Here is a 23236-nt window from a genome sequence, read left to right as displayed (position 1 = left end):
GGCAGGGAACCACACACCTTTGAAGTAATGGCCTTGATCCTGATTCTGAAAGCACTTGTAGATGTTTCACGTGTGGTTCACTTTATACAATCCTGAATTATTATTGTGAGTTACTTACCATGTAAAAATCAAGCACATGGCAAATAGCTGCAGGAGTCAAAAGCTTAATGTCAAATACTTGTCCCACTGAATTTTTTCAGTCTCTGAAGGAATCTTTTACAGAACTGTTAATCGTGCTGAATGGTCATTCTCAGACAGTGAGAAGTATAGTTGGAGCCAGACCCTTCTTTCTAGGGAGAGCAGTTCCTTTGCCATAATTAGAGGCACTGAAGCACCCTCCACAAAACACAGTCGTTTCTTTAATAAGTGACACTGAACACCATCCCAGCCTACAGCAGCTTTCTCAGTTTGAAACACAAAAGCAGTCAAGTCTCAAAAACTTCAGAGAAAGCTTTTCATTGTATTTTCTCCTTGATCTACTGATAGAGCAGTTCATTTTCTTGAATTTTGTGAAATGACTTTTTTTTTACTCATCAGACCTGTGTGAGAAATCACTGTCTCAATCACCAAATGTTCCCATTTGACTCATCCGCTTTTCCTTTGGCCTTTGGGTAGGAAGCTTCACTTCTGAAACATTTTCTAAATTCACTTTTGTGAACTCTTCTCCCTCAGTTGCACTTTGTTCCATTTTAAAAAATAATTGCATTTCCTGCAACATAATGTGCTAGTTTCAGGTCTTTAAATTTCATCAGAACCCACACTTTCTTTCTTAGATAGAGCAATGTCTTGTCTTTAAAAATCACCATTTTGTAGCGCACTATCAGCTATAATGTGGCACTTTTTAAGCAGTAAATGCTATAACAAACCCTTTTTCCAGAATTCTCAGTTTCGTTTTGCTAACTGAGAACAGCTTTTCCACCAATAAGACATTTGTACTCTCATGTATATTGTTTTGCTTCTTACGGTCAAAGATTTTCTGATTTCTGAACTTTGCTGCTGCTGTCTATTCTAAGACAGTATCTCCTCTGAGGAAAACTCTTTAACAAGACAAAACTGTCAATAATCCTAATCTTTTTCAATGTTAAAAAGGCTGGTAGGCTATAAAGTTCCATTCCTCCAGGCTTTTTCTGCCTCAAAGCAAAGAGGCCAACTTCTCATAGGTATTCCCTGCGGGGAACGTAGTTAATCCTTTTCAAGATGTAGGAACAAACCCTGTAATATGAATTATATTTTCAATGGGGTATTTACATTTCCAGGTATACCATCCAGTAATGTACAAACCAGAAAGGTGCAGAAGCTCAGAGCATAGTAAACTCATACACAGGTATGCTCCAGAAGAGCATACTACAGGCTGCATTATGATCTTTGCTTACTGAGACCAACTGGAACAGAAACATTGCCATTTTACATTAATGGTGAAATGCAGCTGAGTCTGATCACCGTTACGTAAGTTATATGTAGTCAGCTTTACCATCATCTTCTGTATGATAGCAGATTTTAGCCTACTTCCTTAACTGCTAAGGTTAGACATCAGTTCTCAAAAGACAAATAAATATGAGCAGATATAATATTTAAAAAGGATGGTGATCACTCCATAGAAAAAGGAAGGGGTAAAAAAACGAGCTTCTGAACAACACAAAACCAGTATAAAGCGTGTGGTCCCAGAGAAATAAAGAAAGTCAGAGCTGTTTGATCAAAACTCCCCAGACTCTGAGTCAGAACCCATGTTTCACAAACGTGCACAAGTTTGACAGGATTCAGTGCCAGCTGCCTTTTGCCTAGCCAAATTATCTTCTTTCTCCTGCTCCTACCACGCTGCTGCTCTGCCTGCTCATTTCCATCTCCCGTGTTTCCCACATGGGCTCCCCCAGCCAGTCATCCATGTCTCCCTCTGCCCGAGGTTCGCTCTCACTCCCCACTTCGCGCAGCCCACACGTCCCGCTCCATCACCTCTTCCTCCTCAGCTGTGTCCCATCTACCACGGCTGCTTCCCTCTGTGGTCTGGGGTTTCTTTCCCGACCCCCGGCAGGCAGAGGCCAAAGGGCAGAACCAAAGTCTGGCAGGGCACAGGGCCCTGAGGGAAGGGCTGTGGCCGGGCCCAGCCTCACCTTCCTCCAGGGCATCCCAGCTTTAATCAACCAGCCCTCCACAAAGACGGCAAGACCCGGGGAACTCACAGATTCCGTGAGAAGAGAGAAATGAACCTGGATGCTTTGTTCCAGCAAATACAGCTCACAGAGAAGCAGGCGAGGGAGAAGAGGCACCTCATCCAACAAGGTCTGCCCTGGGGCTGCCATTTTGTGGGTCCGGCAGCAGCACTGACCACACTTAATGGCCTCTCCATTTCCTGGGGGAAGAGCAGGGTGGCCGCACTGTGCTGCCATGAGGGGACCTTTATCAGTGAAACCTTGGCAGGCAGCCGGGCTGGCTGCTTCTTGCCAGTGGCATGTTTTTATAAGAACGTAACTTTTACAAACAGAGCACACATTCTTACAGGTTTTTGTTGTGTTGCAGCTAAAAGCGACATAAATAGAAGTTATGAAAAAATTAAGCAAATAAAGGAAGAGCTAAGCACTGCTAAAAAGAAATTAGAAACTATGGTAAGCGGTCATGTTTGTAGTATACAAAGTAATGAAATACATGATATTTACAAATATATGACCTATTCTTTCAGGAACAGATTCCTAAGCACTTTCAAGGAGTATGCTTCACCTACCAAATAACACAGCACTGAGAAAACTTACACTGTGCATTTCTGTAGTGAAAAAAGGTCTGTCAACGTCTTTCCCCTCTCACAAATCTCACCCTTCAGGCTGCGTCCTGGCTGTGTTCATGGACACGCTCACCTCAGGGGTAGGAACGTTTCCAGGTAACACTTCTAAAAACTGGAAGCACTGGAGACAGCACGTGTGCACGTGTAAGTCAGTCCTGCTCCGCAGATGGAGCTTGGCAGGGAGCGGACTGCCATGTCAGGTCAGTCCGTTCACAAGACGCAGCCACCAGACGTCAGCTGGAGGCAGACGAGCTGTTCAGGTACTGTGTGAGCGGCCCTGCCATAACAGTCCTGGAGCTCCTTATAGCACTATCCTTCAGAGGCCCGGAAACCATTCCTTTGTTGTCCACTGCCATTCATTAAAGGCCTGTCAAAAAAAATACATGGAAACATTCCCTGTGTTTACTTCACAGGATCTTGATTCATATACTAAAGATCCTCCTGTGAGCCTGAGCTCACAGTAAGGGCTTAAAAGGCCTAAGTGCTTTTCAGGGACGCCAAAGACAGAGGAAAGTTTCTGAATCTGTTTAGTATTTTTAAGATTTTAGTATGCTTTCCACTTAACCAAACTGCAGACATATTTCAGATTAAGCTTCCAGTTTTGCAGAGCTTTTCACCATTAATACCTGTGGTTACAAATGATTTAAAAGTCCATTTGCTTGTGCCTGAAAATGAAGCCTAAATATCATCCCCGGTGCTCTTAAGTATCTGCGCTGGCAGAATGTGTATGCACAACAGGAAAGCATATGGAGCCCCCTTTGAAGTCAGAACTGTTGTATCCTATCACTTAAATAAACATCTTCAAGAAACTTTGGGGACTGCCTCACCTAATTGTGAAAATATATGTTTGGGGGGTGATTTTCATCCTTCCAAACACAGACTCTTTTGCCTTTTGTAAAAGACTGTGTGATATATATAATAAATATCCACATTACTGTGAGGGGGTCAGAATAAAAGAGAACTCATTTACAAATATTTACTGGTTGCAAATTGAGACTATAATCATGCAAGCAGTTATTCACGTACTTGCATTTATGCATGCCACAATCACAGAGCCCAAAAGTGCTTTAAAATAGTAACTTATTTAACCAACACAGATTATATCTGGGTGTTGCCTGTTAGGAAAAGTCCTTTGTAGTCTTGCTGATAAATTTATTTATGAACATCACAATTTTATGTTTATACTACTAATTTGTTATTGATGCATTGTGATTTATAATCAAGGTTTATGTGGTAGGTACAGAACATCCCAAGAGTAGAGCCATTATTGTAAACGACTAATGGGAAGAGCTGAAGAACTATTCCTAATTAAATCTTATGTGCTTTATCCACCAGGATTAATAATATTCTCACTGACATCCACAAAAATATATTTTACTTGCTTGCTTAGTCTGACATCATTGATTCATTTATAGATAGGAAATGGTATAAAAAACAAGTGGAATGGGAAAATGCATTTCAATCAGACTGTGTTTAGGTTTAAAGATTATATAGTTACTGAAATTATTTAAAGTAATTTATTTTTCAGTACAGGAATTCAGTTTATATATGTCTACAATAGTTAATGTAATTCAAATAATATTTAATAATGGTATTGAGCTAATGCTGTTCCATTTGTCCCGCACCAGATAACTGCACTTTATAAGCATGCATATCCAGGCACGTGCATGCACAGCAGCTTATACCTGACCAAGCAGACGAGACCGAGTTCAAAGGTGTTTTGACCTCTATTTCACAGAGACTGCCTGTGGTCAATCAAAGATTCCTAGGAAATGCTATTTTTTTTTTCCTCTGTTCTGTGAAATCAGGTAGCATGTAATTAGAACCCAAATTATAGCATTTTGCCTTTCATGGCTTAATGATTTCTTTAAAAATATCTGTTGCAAATGCATAGCTTCAGTTGGCATCTTACAGATGGAGAAATTACACTGCATCTAGTTATATTCAGTAATATAAATACCTTGGTATAAGACCATCTACTCTCTTTGAATTAATATGTAAAATAAATATTCCTGAGGCAAGCACTTCCTGGACATTTAGCATGCTGGACATATCAGGGATAAGGAAAAAATCTGGTCCTTTTCTTTCCAACTCTCACATTGTAGTCTTAGGGCATTTGATTCCACTACCCTCTTCCTCCTTTTCTGATCAGATGCACTTTATCTGCACCCTCTCCAAAATCACCTACATTATTTCATTTTACAATCTTTTCATTTTTACCTCTGTAATATCATTATTATTTGGTCTTTTCTGCTTCTGCACACACAAACAGTCATGTATCAGCCTGGCTATTCAGTTTACTTCCTGATACTCACCCTGTGCCTTTAAAGTCTGTGGGCAATTCTGCTAACTTGACTTTCCCTACTCATGGTTCTGAGTATTACAGAATGAGTCATTCTCTTGACCTCCTTTTCTCCACTTCACCAGATGAATGATTCTCATCCTTTAAGACTGTTCAACACTTAGCTGTTCCCTATTTATCTGCTGTTATAGTTTATCCCACCATATATCTTAACTTAGATTAGTCAATGATAGAATAGATGCACTAGAAAATTGAAAATAACTTTTCAGCAAACTTTGAAAATGCAGTGGTTGAACAGCATACCCTTCTATCAGATAAACTACTGTTTAAAATTAATAAAACTAAAAATAAAACTATATGCAAAATAGAAGTTTGAGACTTGGGGGGGTTATGGTCAAACTCTCTTTAACCAATGATCTAATTTCTATTACAATTCCTTGGCTAAGAATTCCAGAAATTGTGCTCAGAACAATATAAGCATATCCCTCCCTCCTTCACATATGCAATAGTAGCATTGCAGAGCTGATGATGTGTACAGCTATTCAGTAAAAACAATGATGTTGGACCCCTGTCCCTCTGATATTATTGTCTGAATTGGTACGTGATGAGCTTTACACAATTAGATGGAGGACACTGTATTATGTTGGGTAAAAGATCCCATGTGATCAATATTTTTCCTGGTTTTAACCTGAAACTGAGCAGACTTTAAAACAACACTTTAGATAGATGGACCAGCACTAAATGTGTCTTTTAAAGAAAGGATACTTTTCAAAAGGTTAGTGGTATATTGGAAGATTATTGGGGGAAAAAAGAGCTGTTATGCTTTTGCTAGTCCAGCAGCTATGCCAGCTGTGTTTTAACTGGACCAAGATCCTTATATACAATATCAAAGTATATGAAACAATAAAACAATAACCTTACTTTATAAAATTATTTTTTTTCTCTTGGAAGGTTCAGCATCTGTCTGAAAAACAGTTCTACTTAGAAATTCTGAAGAAGCGTGAAGACAGCTTAGAGAAACAGAAAGCTGAACTTATTAATCAAAAAAGCAGTCATCTTAAAATCTTTGTATGTTTCCAGCTATGATATTCAGACAACTCTTTTCTACTGTATGAAAGTAGTCAGCTTTAAAATTTGAAAATATGGAAGAAGTAATGTTTTAAATCTGGAAAATATATTCTTTTTGTAATCTAGCATACCTAACAATGTAAATGTAGATAAATTCTCACTTTTAATTTAAACCATGATCTAAGGTAATGTATGCTGCAGTTTATCTACAAAGCTGATTTAACATCCTTGACTTCATTTTCTAATGTCTGCTGTTGTATGACTGAACTCCAATTCTGACATATTATTTCCTTTGTAAATGAAAACTAGGAAAGTCTCACCTTAAATTGGACAGGTTCATCCACAATAAAACATATTGAGAAGGATCAAAGGAAAAACAGGGAGGCCAACCCCACATTTTAGGAATCCTGACATACCACACAATCTCTTTGATACTAGACACCTAGCCACCCCTTAAAAGGTAGCTATTTGCAACATATACAAAAAACAAGCTTTTCAGTTCTCTCTTGTGCTAACCTGAATATATTGCCTTCCTCTTACTTCATTGTGGGTCCTTGGATCTGTAGCTATTAAGAAATGCCACAGATGAGTAGTCTTCTCTGCATATGTATTTGTATTTTAAATCAGCAGAGCTAAATTTTAAACATTCAGTATGAATCACCAGTATTAACCCTAAATCTTTAGGCAGATATCCTTTTAATTAAGTAATATTTCTTCAGCATCCAAAGTATTCCCATTCCTAAATATACAAAGAAAGAAAAATAAATATTACAAGTATAATAGAAAAAATTATTAGCTATAAAAGCTAAATATCCTTTGAAGAATTGTGAAGTTTCTTTTAATTGTAACCACTCGAGTCTGAATATACAGGTTATCGTTTCTTTCTTCCTGTATATAGGGGTCATTTCATTTTATTTAATTTAGCAATCAGTTAGGATTTTTTTAAAGGAATTTCATATAGCCTTTCTCTTTAGAATATTTTTTCCAGAAAATGAAACAGTGACTTCCTATCAACTATGGCTTTCTTGGTAGTTATTGAGGGAGTTAAAGTCCGCATTCTGCAGAGGAATAAACACAACTTTTATTTCATTAAATAAGTCTAAAAAAAAGAGTGGCCATACTATGCTACTGACTTTAAACAGAACTTTCTACTAATTTCAATAAAGAGTTGAACTGAAAAACTGCTGGTACAAGTCTGTAACATAATGTAGTGATTTTTTAAATGTTTTTTTATTATTAAGAATATATCCTTCAATTTTTCAGAAAAAAAAAAAGTTAAAGCAACAGACAAAATGATAGAGCTGTAGACCATTTTCATGTTCTCATAACTTGGGAAAAGTAAATATACTACATTTATACTACAAGTTTAAGGATAAACAACAGTGTGTTTCAGTCTGCCTAGCTTAATGAAGACTCTTTTTTTCACCTGAACATTCCATTTTCCCTTTCTTTTTTTCAGACAGATGCAAAGAGAAAAATGACTGAAGAGGAAGATAATTTTGCTAGAGAAGTAACAGAGTTTAACAATGAGTATGGACTAACAAGTAATAGAGACCTTCTGATTAAAAAAAAAGTCAAGACTGAATTAAATGATTTAGAGAATGAGGCAGCTCTGTTGAAAAATGGTAAGTCTTATATTAAACTATTTTATCTTGGATTACCAGAGAATGAATATAAATCAGTAAATATAGCTATGCAAAACAATAATTTTAATTCCATTCCCTTGCTGTCTGGAACTTCCTCTTAGAGTATGGCCTGACGTACCACATTACACAAGCATAGTTAAAGCCTCTTCTGTTCCCTGTCCTCTTCAGTCCTTTCTGACTATGAGCACTGTGAGGAGAAGAAGCAGACCTGCAGAAGTGGCTTCCAATGTCTAATGTCAACCAGTACAGAGGTGCACTGTCACACATAGCATACCGTATTAGGTTTGCGCTGATTATAATCACCCATGGTTGAGCTATTTAAATTTCCTTAGCTTCAAAAGAATCATATGCACAGCTGTCTTGTAGGACTGGACTTCTACTGCCACAGTATAACTTTGAGTTAAGATACAGAATATGAGATTTCTCAGAACAGAGAGTCAGACTGAAAAGCAATCCTTCGGCAAGGAAATAGGAGTCATCATGGATCACAAGCTGAACATGAGTCAATAACATCAGAATGCCAACACCATACTGAGACATAAACATAATTCTGACCTCTAAGACATGCGAAATAATCCTTCACTCTATTTAGGGCAGTTAAGCTCTTAGATGGAGTACTATGTATCCAGTTTTGGATGTTAAACTTCAAGAAAAAATGTGGACCAGCTGAAGAGAATCCACATGGCACCAGTGAGAGTGATCAGAGATCTGGAGAACATGAGAAGTAAAATAATTAAAGAATTGGGACTATTTAACCTGTGAAGGAAAAGACTGATGGAAGATGGATATCAATCTTCAAATCATTCAAGGATTCTGTAAAAAGGAAATTAATGTATTCTCCATACCTATAGTGAACTGAATAGAAAGTACCAAGTGTAAACCACAATAAGGGAGAGTCTGGCTGGCTGTTTAGAAATCTTTCTAAGAACAGTGAACAACTTAAACACTCTGCTTTAGGAGATTCCATTACCAAAGGAATTAGGAGTCTTCATTACCAAAGGTTTTTAAAAATGGGTTAGACAAGCATCTGGCAGAAATGACAGAGGTACAGCTGATGACCCTTCAAATTCCTTTCCACTCTCATGATTCTATGATTCATAAGCGCCAGCACTTTGAATTCCCGATATCTGATGTAAAGGTACTGAAATTTGACTATCCATTTGAGTTTGTACTTGATGGTACCTTCCTTCTGCATTTCCTGTGGCTCTGATTCTGATCTACAACTAAAAAAAAGTCTGTATTTGGTGGCACCTGTTACTTTTAATGATTAATTTTTACATATTCAGGCAGATCTGATCAGTCAAATGATCAGTAGGACATGAAAGGCAACTAACATTCCTCTCTAGGTTCAGTTGCTGTCTTGATTCCATCCTTTTAAATTACACTTTTTTTGAGATACAACTTGTCTGTCTTTCTGTCTGCTACAGTCCTGAGCACACTGACAACACTAAAGAGAAAAGTTTACTTAAACTCATAACAAGGAAATTATGTGAGGACCTCCAGTTGTCAGGGAAACAATCACAATTAATTCCAGATGCTGTCAATGCTCAGGTTCAAATGTCCATAACACTAAACAAAATAAGGGGTTTTTTAGTCCTGCTGAGAAGTGTCTGTTCACCACCTATTCAGTAAGTCATCTTCCTTTACAGCTGAAGTAACTCTAAAGCAAAAATTCTTTTTATGCCCAGTCAACAAAATATGTCAAATATCTTAATAACATTAAAAAAAATTTTCTTTCATAGTTATGAATACATTATATGACATAATTTCCTGTGAACTGGGGTTTATATGACTGATTTTAGTTGATTTTAGTTTTATATTTAAGGTTCTTTTTGACTAGCTGAAGATTGGTAGTAGTTAAGAATATTTAAGATTATATCAAGAAGACTAAAACTGCAATGTGTTTTAATTCAAAACATGTTTTTTCTTAGAAATGGAGTCAATGGAACATAAAAATGTTCAGTTAAATGCACTCCAGCTGCAGAAGAATGAATTAAAGCAGGATATATTTACTCTCCAAAGTGAACTCAAAGGTGTGCCTGACAATCACGTTATGATAATTATTTGTGGCTTGACAAATGCTTTTGAAAAATCTTTTCTCTCAAGTTATTTTTCTCAAGAAAAAGAAATCATACAAACAAGATTTTAATATATTTTTACATTATGTAATACATCATTTTTAAATATGGTTATAACAAGTATTATGGATTTCTGAGGTCTATAGATTTGCTGAATCATAAGCTATAAATATGACAAAGAAATTTTTACTTTTGCTGCTAAGTGATATACTTAATTGGAGAATTTAGTGTTTCAAAGTGAACTTAAAATCAACATAAATATTGTTTAAAACCCATTAACCTATAATTAAAGATTCAAATGTTTAACAAGCAACATGGCTTGGACTGATAAAGACAGATTTGGCCTTAGTGCTAAACGTCTGAGTTGTAAATTCAACTGTCATCTCTTTACTGACATTTGTGTGTTCATGTATGAAAGTCTGTGCATTAAAAAAAGAAGTCCATGCACAAAGCTGGGAAGAATGTGTTGAATACACAGGAAACCCTATAAAAGAAAAAAACTAAAAAGATACAGAGAGAACCAAGAAGGGTTCTGTGTCAAAGGTGATCACAAGAAATATGGATGATTTTGAAATTTGGATTAAAAGAAAATGTAATCTAGAAGTGGTTTAGTAACTTTTTTACAAATGTGTAAATAACATCTCACAGTAAGAAAGCTAAGAAAGACAGGCCATAAATAAGGGAAAAGGAAGGAAATTTTCTAGAAGATTGCAATATGCATATCAATTACAATAATAAAATAATTCATGTTCTTTATTCTGATGCCTTTACCCTATAAACAGTTTCATGAAGAAATATTAGAAAAGATAAATTTAGAAAATGTAGGAAGTCTTTGAATATGGATGTTTAATATATATTTACAAGGTAATTGTTATTTTATGTTTAGACCTTGAGAAAGTAATCAGGGAGGCTGAAAGAATGACTAAAGATTTAGAAGCAGAAAAAGTCCAAGTCATTGAAAAACCTCAGACTGATCCTGAATGTTTAAGGTAAGAGTCTTATGTTAGTAAGTTCCTAAATTTAATTTTAGGTCTGTAACTGCAGACCAGTCCTTGTGGCAATGACTATTTTACATTCCTGTACAATATTCCTTTGAAATCAGAAGAATCATTCATTTTTATTACAGAACACAAATTCCTGTTGTTTGTTACAGCCTTTCACCCTTACATGCATACTCCAATGAACTAAAAACTGGAAGCGTTTGCAAGGAAGTCAGTCAAACTTGGAGGCAGAGCAACAGACTGCTCCTTGGGAAGGCCAGTTCTTAAGTTTTTATAAAAATAGTGGTGGTACACAGAGTACTGATGAACTACCCAATGGTATACATACATCTGCTGACTGGCTGCACAACCTTCCCCAGAGCCTGACTGCAATGGAATGGATTGGCCACAATAACCTCCTTGGGTCAGGTGGGCCTTGAATTGAAGCTACTATATGTAGATTTGTTTTCTCTGTGATCTCTACCATCAGTTCTAGTTTGCCTTCTAATTAAGCTGGTTTAGAACAAAATTTTGAAGATTCAACCAATACAGAACACCTTGCACAGCCTCCCTTAATAGTGAATATTGCTTCCCAGGAACTGAGTGGCAATAACTAATTTCTTTCCAGTTTGCTTAAGTGCAACATTTACATTTTCACTATAGAGAAAATAATGTAATGTTTTCAGCAAAAATATCTTCCAATGCAGAAAGCCCCATATCACAGAATCAACCATCTTTTTCCTATTTTATGGTGTTCCAGATGAAAGTGCCTGTGGATATATAAAAATATTTAATAGACAATGCAGAGGAAATCCTCCTAGAAAAGCTGGTCAAAAATATTCTCTAACAGAAATTGTTAGGGAAAACACAACTTTTGTTACTATCACATTTTTTTCCTATACATTTTTGAGTTTTTTGACAAAAAATAAATATAGTTGGTTTTTTTCTGAAAACTTTCAATGGAAAAATAAAATTTTGCAGAGAACCCTGAGCATTTTTCTGAAAGACGATTTGTTAATGGCCCATTTTTTGCTGAATATTGGGTTTTGAAAGAAAATGATATATCAGCCCTATTACTAACTCTCTTCAATCTCTTACATGGTGTTGAGACATGGCCAAAATTCCCTCAGCATAAAAATTAATTAGCTCACAATTCTGCATACAGTAGCAAAAACTTTGCATTCAACATATATATAGAAGACAGTGTAAATAATAACAACAGAAGCAATTCTGTAAGACAGCATGTTATAATTCACTTCTACGTTTTTCATTGCATCGTGATATATTAGGTTTTGTGATACATGAGGTTGTCAACTTCCTTCTAAATAACATACTTCCCTTGGAGTAGTTTACTGCCATGATGCCACTTAATATCCCAATTGGTGTAATTAGTTTTCTATAACAGCTTTCCTGTGTATAAGGAACAGAGTAGCAAACAGCTCTGCCGCTGATTGCTATGAGATCATAGGCAAATCATTCAAAACCATGTATGTCTGTCTTTCTACATAGTAAAATTAACTCACAGCTCTATGGAATGATACTTTGGTTTTATCTGGGTGGAAAACACAACAGTGGATAAAACATATTAAATTCTATTAACTACAAAACCACAAAGTGTCATTTACAACCAAATCAAGAAGGATGATGAAATTTTTTTATTTCATAAAATGCTTCATTTTATGGTCAAGATAAGCTTACATTATTTGATAATTGCATGTAGTGCAAAATATGAAGTGTTCCTACTGCTCTTACTACCATCACAAAAAGCTAGGTCTCCTTGAGGTGTAATAATGTATTGAATAAATTTTCTTTACATTAAAATATTTTTTCATTTCAGATACTGGACAAAATTTAGGACAGATTCGCCTAAACCATACTTCTATCTTGCACTGGCTTTTGATCAGAAAAGCTCAATGCTTTACAGAGAGAGATAGCCTGAATAAGTTAACTCAGATGCCAGAAGCAACATAGCTATGTTACTGTACTTCCACATCAGCAAGAATAGATTCTGCTTTTCAGTAGAGCCAAGCAGGCAATCCTCATTTGTCTATTTCTGTATGTCATAGTGCTGTGCTGTTTAGAATTATCCCAAACTTTATCAGACTCGTACAACTCTATCAATTCTTTTTGTTGTTGTTTTTTAACAAAACCTGCTCATCACTTCTTGGTTTGGACTTCTGAATTAAGAGAATGAAAGGGAGTTTAAAGTATTATATGCTATAAATAGTGCAGTATATAACTAGTCCCCCTGGAGGTACCTGATTGCCCTCCAGTACCTACAACAAGGTCATCAAGAAGATGAAGCCAGGATCTGCACAATGCCACACAAAGGGAGAACAAAAGGCAGAAACCAGAAGTTGAAACAAGAGGGGTATCAAATGAATGTAAGGAAGAACTTGTTTATCATGAGGATAGTATAGCAAAGGAAAAGGTTGCCCAGAGAGGTTGCATAGTTTTCATCCTTGAAGGTTTTCAGACTTGACTGGATAAAGCCCTCAGTAACCTGGTCTAACCTTGTAACTGATCCTGCTTTGAGAAGGACATTGGGCTAGATGACCTCCTGACATCTCTTCCAGCCTGAGTTATCCAATGAACCAGTAATCATTGTGGATTACGCAGCCCATAGATCAATACATGTGCACTGGTTTGTGCCTACACTGCCCAGAGGCAGCATTATCTGCAACAAACCAGTCATCTCCACACTGCCTAGCATTTGGTGAGATCACATCTGCTCTGGTTCCTGTGTAGCGTCTCTGTGACATTAAGATATAATGTCATCTATATACACATATTTTCCATTCAAAATGCATTAAATACTTAAAGAAGTTATGTCCAGCACAGCAGAGTGCTGGTTCAAAATGACAATACATAGCACGTGCATTGCATGCTCTATGATGTGCCACAGAAGTATTTGAGGGACCACAGCTGCTGCAGCAGTGCACGTCCTGATGCAGTCCATGGCAATAGTCTCTCTGGAGCAGATCCTTGAACAAACTATCCTGTCCACTCCTGTGGGTGCCCCCTGAAGGGAATCTAAGAATAAAGAATTCATGCAGTGTCAGTGGGAAAAACTAAAGTACCAGGCACCTGGGGTGAACCAGGAAGCCCTCCTGACAGTCTAGATACACCTTTGGCACTTGCAAAGGACCTTTTGCAGCCAAAGTACCAATTAATGCAATCTCACATATACTAGTGTCTATCTTAATAAGAATCAGGGATTGAACCTACTGTGTTTGAGAAACAACCCTAACAAGATCAGCTTTTTTCCCCATACAGAATCTAATGCAAGAATAGAATTTTAGTTTTTACTGAAAATCGCATTTAGTATATATAAAGAGAAGACTATTTTGACACAAATATGTATTTTTGATCCACATTACTTTTTTTTCTAAGAAATAAGCACAAAGTTTGATTCTTTCTTTTTTTTTATAAAAAAAATCAAAGTTTGATTTTTTTTTATAGAGCAGGAAACCACACCACTCTTTAATGGTAAAAATACCAATGTTTTCAATCCTTCCTTAGAACAAATGTGAGAGACACTCAGCATCAATAACCAGATATATGTAGCTCCCAGATCACCCTGTAAGTCTGTTATTGTATCACATACCTAGTCCCAGCTTAAAAATCAATATCAAAAGTAGCTGGCAAGGCAAGAATCTTCATTATAATTAAGTATATATCTTAAAGTAAATTGCATTTCAGCTGAAGAGTGTAGCCAGCAAATTCAAATTACAGCAATTCATCTCTGAGCTGAGAAAAATGCCCTGTACCATGTCTGCAGTTTCATAAAATTTCTCCCAAATCCATCAAAAAATTACAAAAGGTCATGAGAAGCACATACCAGTAATTCCAACAGCTGTTGGTGCTGCAGTTATAGGCTTGTTCTAATACACATCAGATGCAGGAAAAAGCTAACCAAAATTTGAATGTTAAGCACAGATGTAGTTATGGATAAGACACTATACCCTCTTCCTCAGAGTAGGCACCCTGGAAATTATAAGTCTCGTGATACAGGTGCATATCAGAGAAATGTTTAACAAAGAGGGCTTTCCCCCCCCCGAAAATATCTGCAATTAAAATTAAAAGCCTTATTTTAATCACCTATTCTGCTAGTGCCAGCCCCAAAAACAAAACAGCAGGAAAGAACTTTGGCATCAGCTCTCTTGAGTCACATTTCCCTGGCAGGTAGCAAGTAGCATCACTTAAGTGGAACAATACAGGGGTCAAGCAGAGACTAACTGATACCACTAAATTCCTAGCTATGTCATTTCACTATTATATTCACTGTAATTACTTATTATATTAATTATTTATCTTCTTCCACATTTTAATTTTAAATTTATGTGTTGCCTTATGTAAAGCAACCTAGAAATAATTTTAATTAACATTTATTTAGACTGAGAGAGTTTCTACCTAAAATGGATATTTTTCCTGCTATTCTAAAGGTAGACTAAGGATAAAATGTTTCTTTGAAACCTAAATTTCTGTTCTACTTCAGAAAAACAGTAGCAGAAGGGAAATGCATGAAGTCAGCCTACTTTGTAAATAGTTCAAGGCTTTGTATACTTACCTAGTTCCTAAAAATGTAGTATTGCTTCTTATACTTCATAATACAGAAAAAGAAACTCCATTACCAAAATTAGGAAGGAAAAAGCAATGCTTTCTTTCATACAAATCATACAGGAAATATGTTCGTTAGAGCTGAACAAATGTTTCACACTAACAGTGGACTGCCCAAGGCCATGCATGGTTCTGGTGGTTAAAAAGAAAAAAAAAAAGCTTGCCATTTAATTTTATGTTAAATTTTATAATCAGGAAATATCAATCTCTAGAGTAATATATGTAGTTCAAAATGAGTTTTTTAATGACAATCTCCTCATCGATTTTTTAAGCTTTTCTTTTTAATAGCAGTGCCTAGTGGAACTATTATAGTTTGAATTATGTTAAAATAGGTTTCCATTATAAATTGCAGTATGGATTTACAAAAAGTAGATCAAAATCTGACTAACAATATCTTTCTTTGATAAGACAACCGATTGGTTAGACAAAGAAAATGCAAATGCCATCCACCTAGACATTAGTAAAGTATTCAGTGTTATCCCACATGGGAAACTACTAGTTAACCTGGGGAAGACATATTAAAAATCTTATGTGAGTAAGGAAATGACTAATAGTAACAACAGTAATAGGTCTGAAAAAGGAAATTTGGGGCTGGAAGAAGGTAACTGCAGCCACAGCTGGTCTTGCTAATGTTTTAAATAGTGACTTTGGAATAGAAGATGTTTTAAGACAACAGTGTAAAACAACGGAAAACTCTAGACCTTGTAGACTGGAGTTGCTAAAAAAGAGGAGGAATATAATTATATGCAGTGCAAGTTTATGTACTTGTACACAACTAAGGACTTCAATAATAGGTACCTGGAAGCAAAGAAGAGATGCCTGAACATACTATGTAATCAAAAGACAACTATAAACATCAAAAGTAATTATAACTGTGGAAAAGATAAAAGCAAGAGGCATTTCCAACAATAAACAGGAGGGTGTAAGAATACTGTGTATAAATTTCTCACCTACTTTTCAAGAAATGTGCATTCAACCTGGAAGATGAGCAGAGAATGGAGAGCCCATAACGCAGAAGGAAACAAGGACAATTCTAAATCCTTTCTACCTCTGAGAAAATTATACAGTTCACATGAAACAAAGCAGAATAGTATTGAGATACTAATTTCAGCAATAGGGTAGACGTATTAATACATCTAGATTGAGATCTAATTTTCCCTGTACAATAGAAAAATCAAGATATTTGAACTAGAAGGATCATTGACCCATATTTATTTTCCCTGACTTTCAGTAGGAATATTATTGACCCCTAAAAACATATTTCAGTTTTGATGTCTCTGATGCTTGTATATTTTTTTTTCCTGTGTAACTTGTTCTTACAGTTCCAATGGAAAGTAGTCTGTATAACTTTGGTTTGCTGTCTGCACAAAAGCAAATCTATTCTAAATGTGCAGTTTAATTGTGTGCCTTAACCTTTTCATATTTATTCATCTATAATAACATATTCCTTAAAGACTTCTTGTGATATTTTATGTATTTGGGGAATATAAAGTTAAAACAAACAGACAAACAAACAAAAAACCCCCCATACTTTTCAACACCTGTAACTACTTTTATAAATAGTTGCCTGATAGCATTCACAAAACACAAGCTTTAGTCAATGATAATTATGTATTTTACAATCAGCATTTGATCCAGAACAGTAAAAGCTGAAATTTTCTTATTTTACCTAAGGTATTTCTATTTATTTTAATTTACATTTAATTCCCATTGTTATGTAGCCTAGTACCCTGTTCACTTTCATGTTTCATCTTCTTGCTAGCATTTATCATTACTGCTAGATCACTTTCTTAATTTTTATTCTATTTATGTTCCTTCAAGCACATACTTTTATAATTTATTTGTTCAACTCAAGTGCTTGAATTTATGTTTTGAGATACTGAATTCCATTTAGGACTCATTTTCTTCCTTCCTCAATCAATTGATAATAGTCTGAAATTTATTGACTTCTTCAGCTGTATCAATAGCATTTTCTGTTTAGTAGTGTCAGCAAATTGTAAATACCCAGCAAAATCCTGCTCTCACTATAGAAACATACACATTAATTTAGTCCTGGTACTGAACTGAGACTGAATGACCTCAATGCGTTAGCTCTACTTTGGCTTCAGACAATAAACCAAAGTCTTCTAAAATTTTCTTCAATGTCAATAAAGTCTTAAAACCTTGATAAATGTTTCTCCTGACCTTTATGATAAAATTCAGGAAAATCAACATACATACTCTCAAGTTTATATATAACTTCTTAGGGAACTTTGTTTTGTACCATAAATTCTATCAGGATTCTATCTGGATATCAGTGTCAAGCAATTCTGTTTTATAATACACTCTAATGTTTTCCCTTGTATTTATGGTTAAAAAATAAAATGGTGGTCATAAACAAGGCACAGATGAGAAGGGAAATATAAAAAAAATATTTTATTTGTCTCAGCAAAACATAACCAAGAGACAGTCTGCTCCTTCTGCAACTCCAGCAATAACCAGGTAGGGTCTTTCATCCCTACTTAGAAAAAAAAAACCTCTAAAAATACATATTCACCCTGCCTTCTACACAAACTATTTCTTCTCTGAGACGTCCTTACATAAAATTATTCTTGAAATGCAAGTTTTGGCTACTGGAGTCTTGATCTGATAATTTGAATCTGTGGATGATTTTCAGAGAAACCTGTTTGACAATAACATTATTTTCATCATAGTTCAATTCATAATATGAGCGTGTATTGATTTCACAATTATTTTTCCTATTTGCCTTCTGCATATACAGCTGAAATTCAAGAAGAGTGCGTATCAACCACAAATGCCAATGCATTTAATAGCTGTGCTCATTTCAAAGCTGCAAAATCGATTGTCTTCAGTGATTTCCTCCTTCTTCATCTCTTTGTCACTTCTGGCATTCAAGAGTAATGGAAAATGGACAACTGATAGCAAAGCTCAGTCTGGGGCAAGCTAGCATCCAAAAAAATGCTGATGCTTTTGTCCCACCTACTTGATTTAAGGCTAGGTTTTGCTATCGCTATTTATCTTGAATGTTTTTCAAAGGAGTAGTCAAGCCTCCTTTCACAAATACAGCATTTCAACTCAAGCTGTTCACTGGAGCCCATTACCTATGATGCTGTAACTTACCAATACACTGTTAATTCAGTGCAATAACTTTTTTGAAAGATATATTTTATTGTCATCAAGGAGACCAAAATGCTAAAAAAAAAAAAAAAAAAAAATCAAAAAACAAAGGACATGGAGGGCCAAATGCTAATGTGATTTTTCAGTTTGTTTGTTTGGGTTTTTTTCTGTTGGGGTTTTTTTGGTTGGTTTTGGTTGGGGGGGGGTTGGGGGTTGTGTGTTTTTTTAAGGTATTTGCTTTTTATCATAGTCATAAGGAGGGTGTAATTGTCATATTAATCCTTATTCTGGCAAAAGGTACATCTCTTTCCATTTCCGAAGGAGACAGAAAACCTGCCCTCTATCTAGAGAGTATAGTTTCATGAATAATTGGTTTGCACATTCAATCTGATAGTGGAAGGATGAATATGAATATCCTGCTTATCTTAAGTGTAAAATGAAAAAGCTAAATCTGCTTCCAGGTTAAGCTTTTTTTTTTTTTAATAGTTCCATTGTCTCACATTCCTTCTGGTAAAACTTCATCATTTATTCAGTAACTCAGGCGTCCCCAATGCATTAATTGTGTAGACTGTAACTTAACAGACAGCCCTTGTTTTGTGAGTATAATATTCCTGGCACATACTGTAATTATCTAGCTTCTAAATAAGAAAAAAGGAAGTCCTGAAAGGAGAATCAATTGATTAATGTAAAAATTAATCACCACATTTGAACGAATGTCTTTTATCACCACTAACCCATGCTATGTAAGGAGTTGTGCTGTCACCACATTTAAAAGTTTTATAAAATATTTTAAATAAGATTTTAAAATCCATATGCAAAATGTTGCAGTTTCAAAGCACATCATCAATAGTAATTAATTCACTATCCCAAGACACAGACAGATAAGCAACTCTTACTGCTTATCTTCTGGTTGTTCTATCCTTAGTGTACACCTAACATAGAGTGGTATCATTCTTAGCTGACAACTAGCAAACAGACTATGCATCAATTTTACAATGTGGAAGACAATGAGAGCATTTTCTCTGAGATTAACAGACTATGTCTTTTCCTAAAGTAAATTAGGCAAAGTAGGGCTTTTATTTGTCTTAAATTAGGGTTCCAATATCACACTAACAGAGAACACGGAGAGAAAAAAAAATGAGGAGGCAAGGCAATGAAATTAAGCTGATTTAATCAAGATCAGAAGCTGATCTTAGACCTTGGAATGAACTTCCCTCAATGAAAATCGTCTGTAAACTAGCACTGTCCTACAGTAAATATTTCATTTCTTAAAGTGTAGTTCAAAATGTCCTTTTGTTCGAACACTTTTATGTATTATAAATGCAGGAGAAATATTCCTGAAAGAAGAGGCATTTACTCCTTCATAATACAAACCCACAGAGCTCATATTCTTTCCGTATTGATGGTAAGATATTTACATTTTCCACAGGAATAGCAAAATTAACTTATGGTCCAGTCTTATGCTACTATTCTAATGCCACATGGTGACTAAGCTATTCCTGTCATATGAAGCTAAACCTTTTATTTTTAATAAAGACATTTTCTTGTGTAGAAAACAATCTCTACCTGCAGTAGGACAGCTAAAGAGGTGCATCATCTATTTAATAGGGTTAAATAATTTATTCCCTGTTATAGCATATAAAAGAAAAAATAGTTGCTACGTCCTCTTTCAACTTCAGAAGAAATGAGGTCCTGCTTTGATGCATCAGTTTAGCTATTTAATGATAAACAGAATATATACTTTTCGTCCTTTTTTTCAGTCTGTCTATATGTCCCCAAATATTCACATTGTTTGCTGAAACTGTATTAAGGGTAAGCAACTTTATCTTTCTCATTATGCTTTTCTTATGACAGCCATGGAAAGACTCAGTATAATCTCATCACCTTGTATTCATCAGACTACTAAAAGCTCTGTCATAGATTTCTCTTGGCCTACTGAGTATTAATTTAAACCACTGCAGTCATTGATGTGCAAAGTTTAGGTGTCTCCTTTCAGCAGGACTAAATGCTCTTTTGAATGCAAAAATCATTACATTAAAATCAGTCCTTACTGTAGAAAAGTTGGGGGATTCCTGGCCGAGACTATTGGGAAAGAGTCAGTAAGCACTGAAGAATAATAAGAGCGGTTGGGGAGAGAACAGCAGCAACAGCAAAGGAGTCTGCAGAGGGGTATGGAGCAATCATTGCACAGAATGGCTGCACAGGGTCAGGCAGAGGACCCAGCTAATCCAACATTCTGCCTCCACCAGTGGCTACAAGCAGATATCCAGGGAAAGTAAGAACAATAATGTATGGTACTTCCTAAGTATCAACGTTCAAATTCGCATGTTTAAATAAGGAAAATGACGACTAATGAGGCCATAAATCTTTCATGGTTTATGAAAACAATACGGTCCAGAAATTTGTCTAACAAAGTACTTAGTCAAGATATACTTTGTAAAAACCCAAAATGTCATTTTCTGAAGTTCCTTACATTGCCATCACAACTGCCCGTGCTGAATGAAATCCAGCGATATTAGTGGAGAGCAACATATTGGACTGCCAATTACAAAACCAGCAAACTTAAACCCTGATCATGCAAATAGATCGATGAGGCTTTTCTCACATAAGTCAAATTGACAACTGGGACCAAAGCTGAAAAAAATAGCTACCCAAGTACAGTTCCCTGATCTGAAAATTTATTTGGTTTTGGACACAGGCTTAAGAAAGAATTGGAAAATTGCAGAAATGATGATTGGGAAAGCATCTGTGAGACTCTTCGAACAGAAATTGAAATTCTGCAAATGGTATGCCATTTTCATTATGTATTTTAAGTGTTTGATAATTTTAGTTTTAAATGTGTAATTTAAGATGATTAGCAGTGGTTTTAGAGAAGCAGTTTTTTATACTATGTACACAGCCAAACATCCTTGCCTTGCAGGTGCACTCCAATTCTCATTTGTTTTAGCCTATTATTTCCAAATGCCCAGGAATATTATTTCTCACAGAAAAGGGAAGTACAGAAAAGCATTTAAAGATACATTTTTAGCACAAGACAGACCTATTTAGGGGACTAGTACTAATCATTATTTTCCTGAAAGCTGCAAAAGATTACGCATTTAGGAGCTAGATTAATCTTTACATTCAGCTGTCATTTAAATGGAAGATGGGAATATGAAGAAATAGGATGATAATAGCATCCTTTTATGTAATATTTTATTTTGTCCACTCACAAATTCCTTACAAAAATTAAAGTGTGGTTTTTCTCTAAATGTAATCCTAACTTCAAATTTCTTGATTGTCAGTCTGTGTAACAATACAAAGAGAAAAAATATTTTGGAGTCCCATTCTTGGAAATAAAGGGTTTTTAAAGGTTCATTTCAGAGCCCCTGATTGAGCTGCCACTAGGATCAATAGCAGAATAACAATCATGGGAAATTTGTATTACTCACTTTTATGATCAGTTTCAAGTTTCTGTTGGAGGAATCAAACTTACTTGCACTTTATCCATTAATTTTATCATGCTTGTCAAATTTCAGAAACAAAAAAAACCAGCTCAATGCTTAAAAACTTCTCTGTAAAGAACACATTGAACTAATTAGATTTTCTATAATTCAATTCTTTCTCTTTTCCAGAATCTATCACAAAAAAAGTCTTCAGAAAAGTGAAAAATATGTGGCATATGATACGTAGTGTCATAGAAGCTAGTCTTTGAGTATTCTGAAACCATTTTACTTGGGCTACATCAGGTTTGCTTCTGTTTTTTTTGTTCAGTTAAACCACAGTTTGTATCTGCCTTTACTTTTCATTAAAAAAAAAAATATACATTTAAAAGTGGTGGGATTTTTGTGTTTTATCCTCAAGTTCAACAGCTATCTATCTTTAGTTCCCTCTTTGTTGCCCATGAATGGACAATACATAGTCCACTACACATAAAGCTGAGTTCCTACATTACTAGCTCTATTCTCTATGTACTACTTTTTAGAATGAGCGCTCTACTATTTTTAAGGTAGTGATGTGGTCTTATTTGAGAGGAAGACTGCTATTACCATCAAGAAATATTTAACAGGAGCTGTGGCTATATAGTTTATACCTCTACAATGAAATTCTGTAACAATTTCTCTGAAACAGCTCAAATCCAGCAATACTGCATGATGGTCCAGAATAGTTTCCAGATCTACTGATCAGTAGATGCCTCCATGGATGGCAAGTAAGTCTATTACTCAGCACTTGTCTTCTGATTACATGAGAAGTCCTTTTTTCTTCCTCTCCTACAACCCAAAAAATACTGAATGCTAGCTTCAGCACTTGACAGCAAAGATAAAACCGTATTCTAAATGAAAACTCCACATTTCTAGAGAATTGGTGAAGAATTTCCATTGAATAAGGAACCCTATTCATTCAAGCATGTAGAACGTATAACTGCTACAGCAGTTCCCAACTGCACAGTAGGAACTCATTTTATGATTCAGATGCTTACAACAGGACCATGTAAAAATGTTCACTCTGTTCAGTCTCAGTCCACTCTGTGGTCATCATCTCATCACATCCAACTGTGTGTGCAAATAATTTTCAATTTGCTTCCCACCTGGGGGTTGGGATGGATAATTGTTCTTCACTAGTTTTTCTACACCCAAAGCTCTCCAAGCTAAGGGTGTCTGTCACACATAAAA

General features: G+C 35.6%; 1 protein-coding gene across 1 annotated transcript; it reads left to right on the top strand.

Annotated features, from left to right (window-relative positions):
- Positions 1–2198: 2198 nt before the first annotated feature.
- On the top strand, positions 2199–22231 carry CCDC172 (coiled-coil domain containing 172). Its single transcript, XM_010564711.1, has 8 exons — positions 2199–2277; positions 2515–2600; positions 6027–6143; positions 7603–7768; positions 9721–9822; positions 10754–10856; positions 21283–21370; positions 22199–22231. The coding sequence occupies exons 1-8, from the start codon at positions 2199–2201 to the stop codon at positions 22229–22231; spliced, it is 774 nt and encodes a 257-aa protein (XP_010563013.1).
- Positions 22232–23236: the final 1005 nt, after the last annotated feature.

Source organism: Haliaeetus leucocephalus, unplaced genomic scaffold (genome assembly GCF_000737465.1).
Source record: "Haliaeetus leucocephalus isolate CR32 unplaced genomic scaffold, Haliaeetus_leucocephalus-4.0 Scaffold184, whole genome shotgun sequence".
Taxonomy (NCBI): domain Eukaryota; kingdom Metazoa; phylum Chordata; class Aves; order Accipitriformes; family Accipitridae; genus Haliaeetus; species Haliaeetus leucocephalus.
The sequence above is the reverse complement of the archived record's forward strand: the minus strand, read 5'-3'. Positions and strand labels throughout refer to the sequence as shown.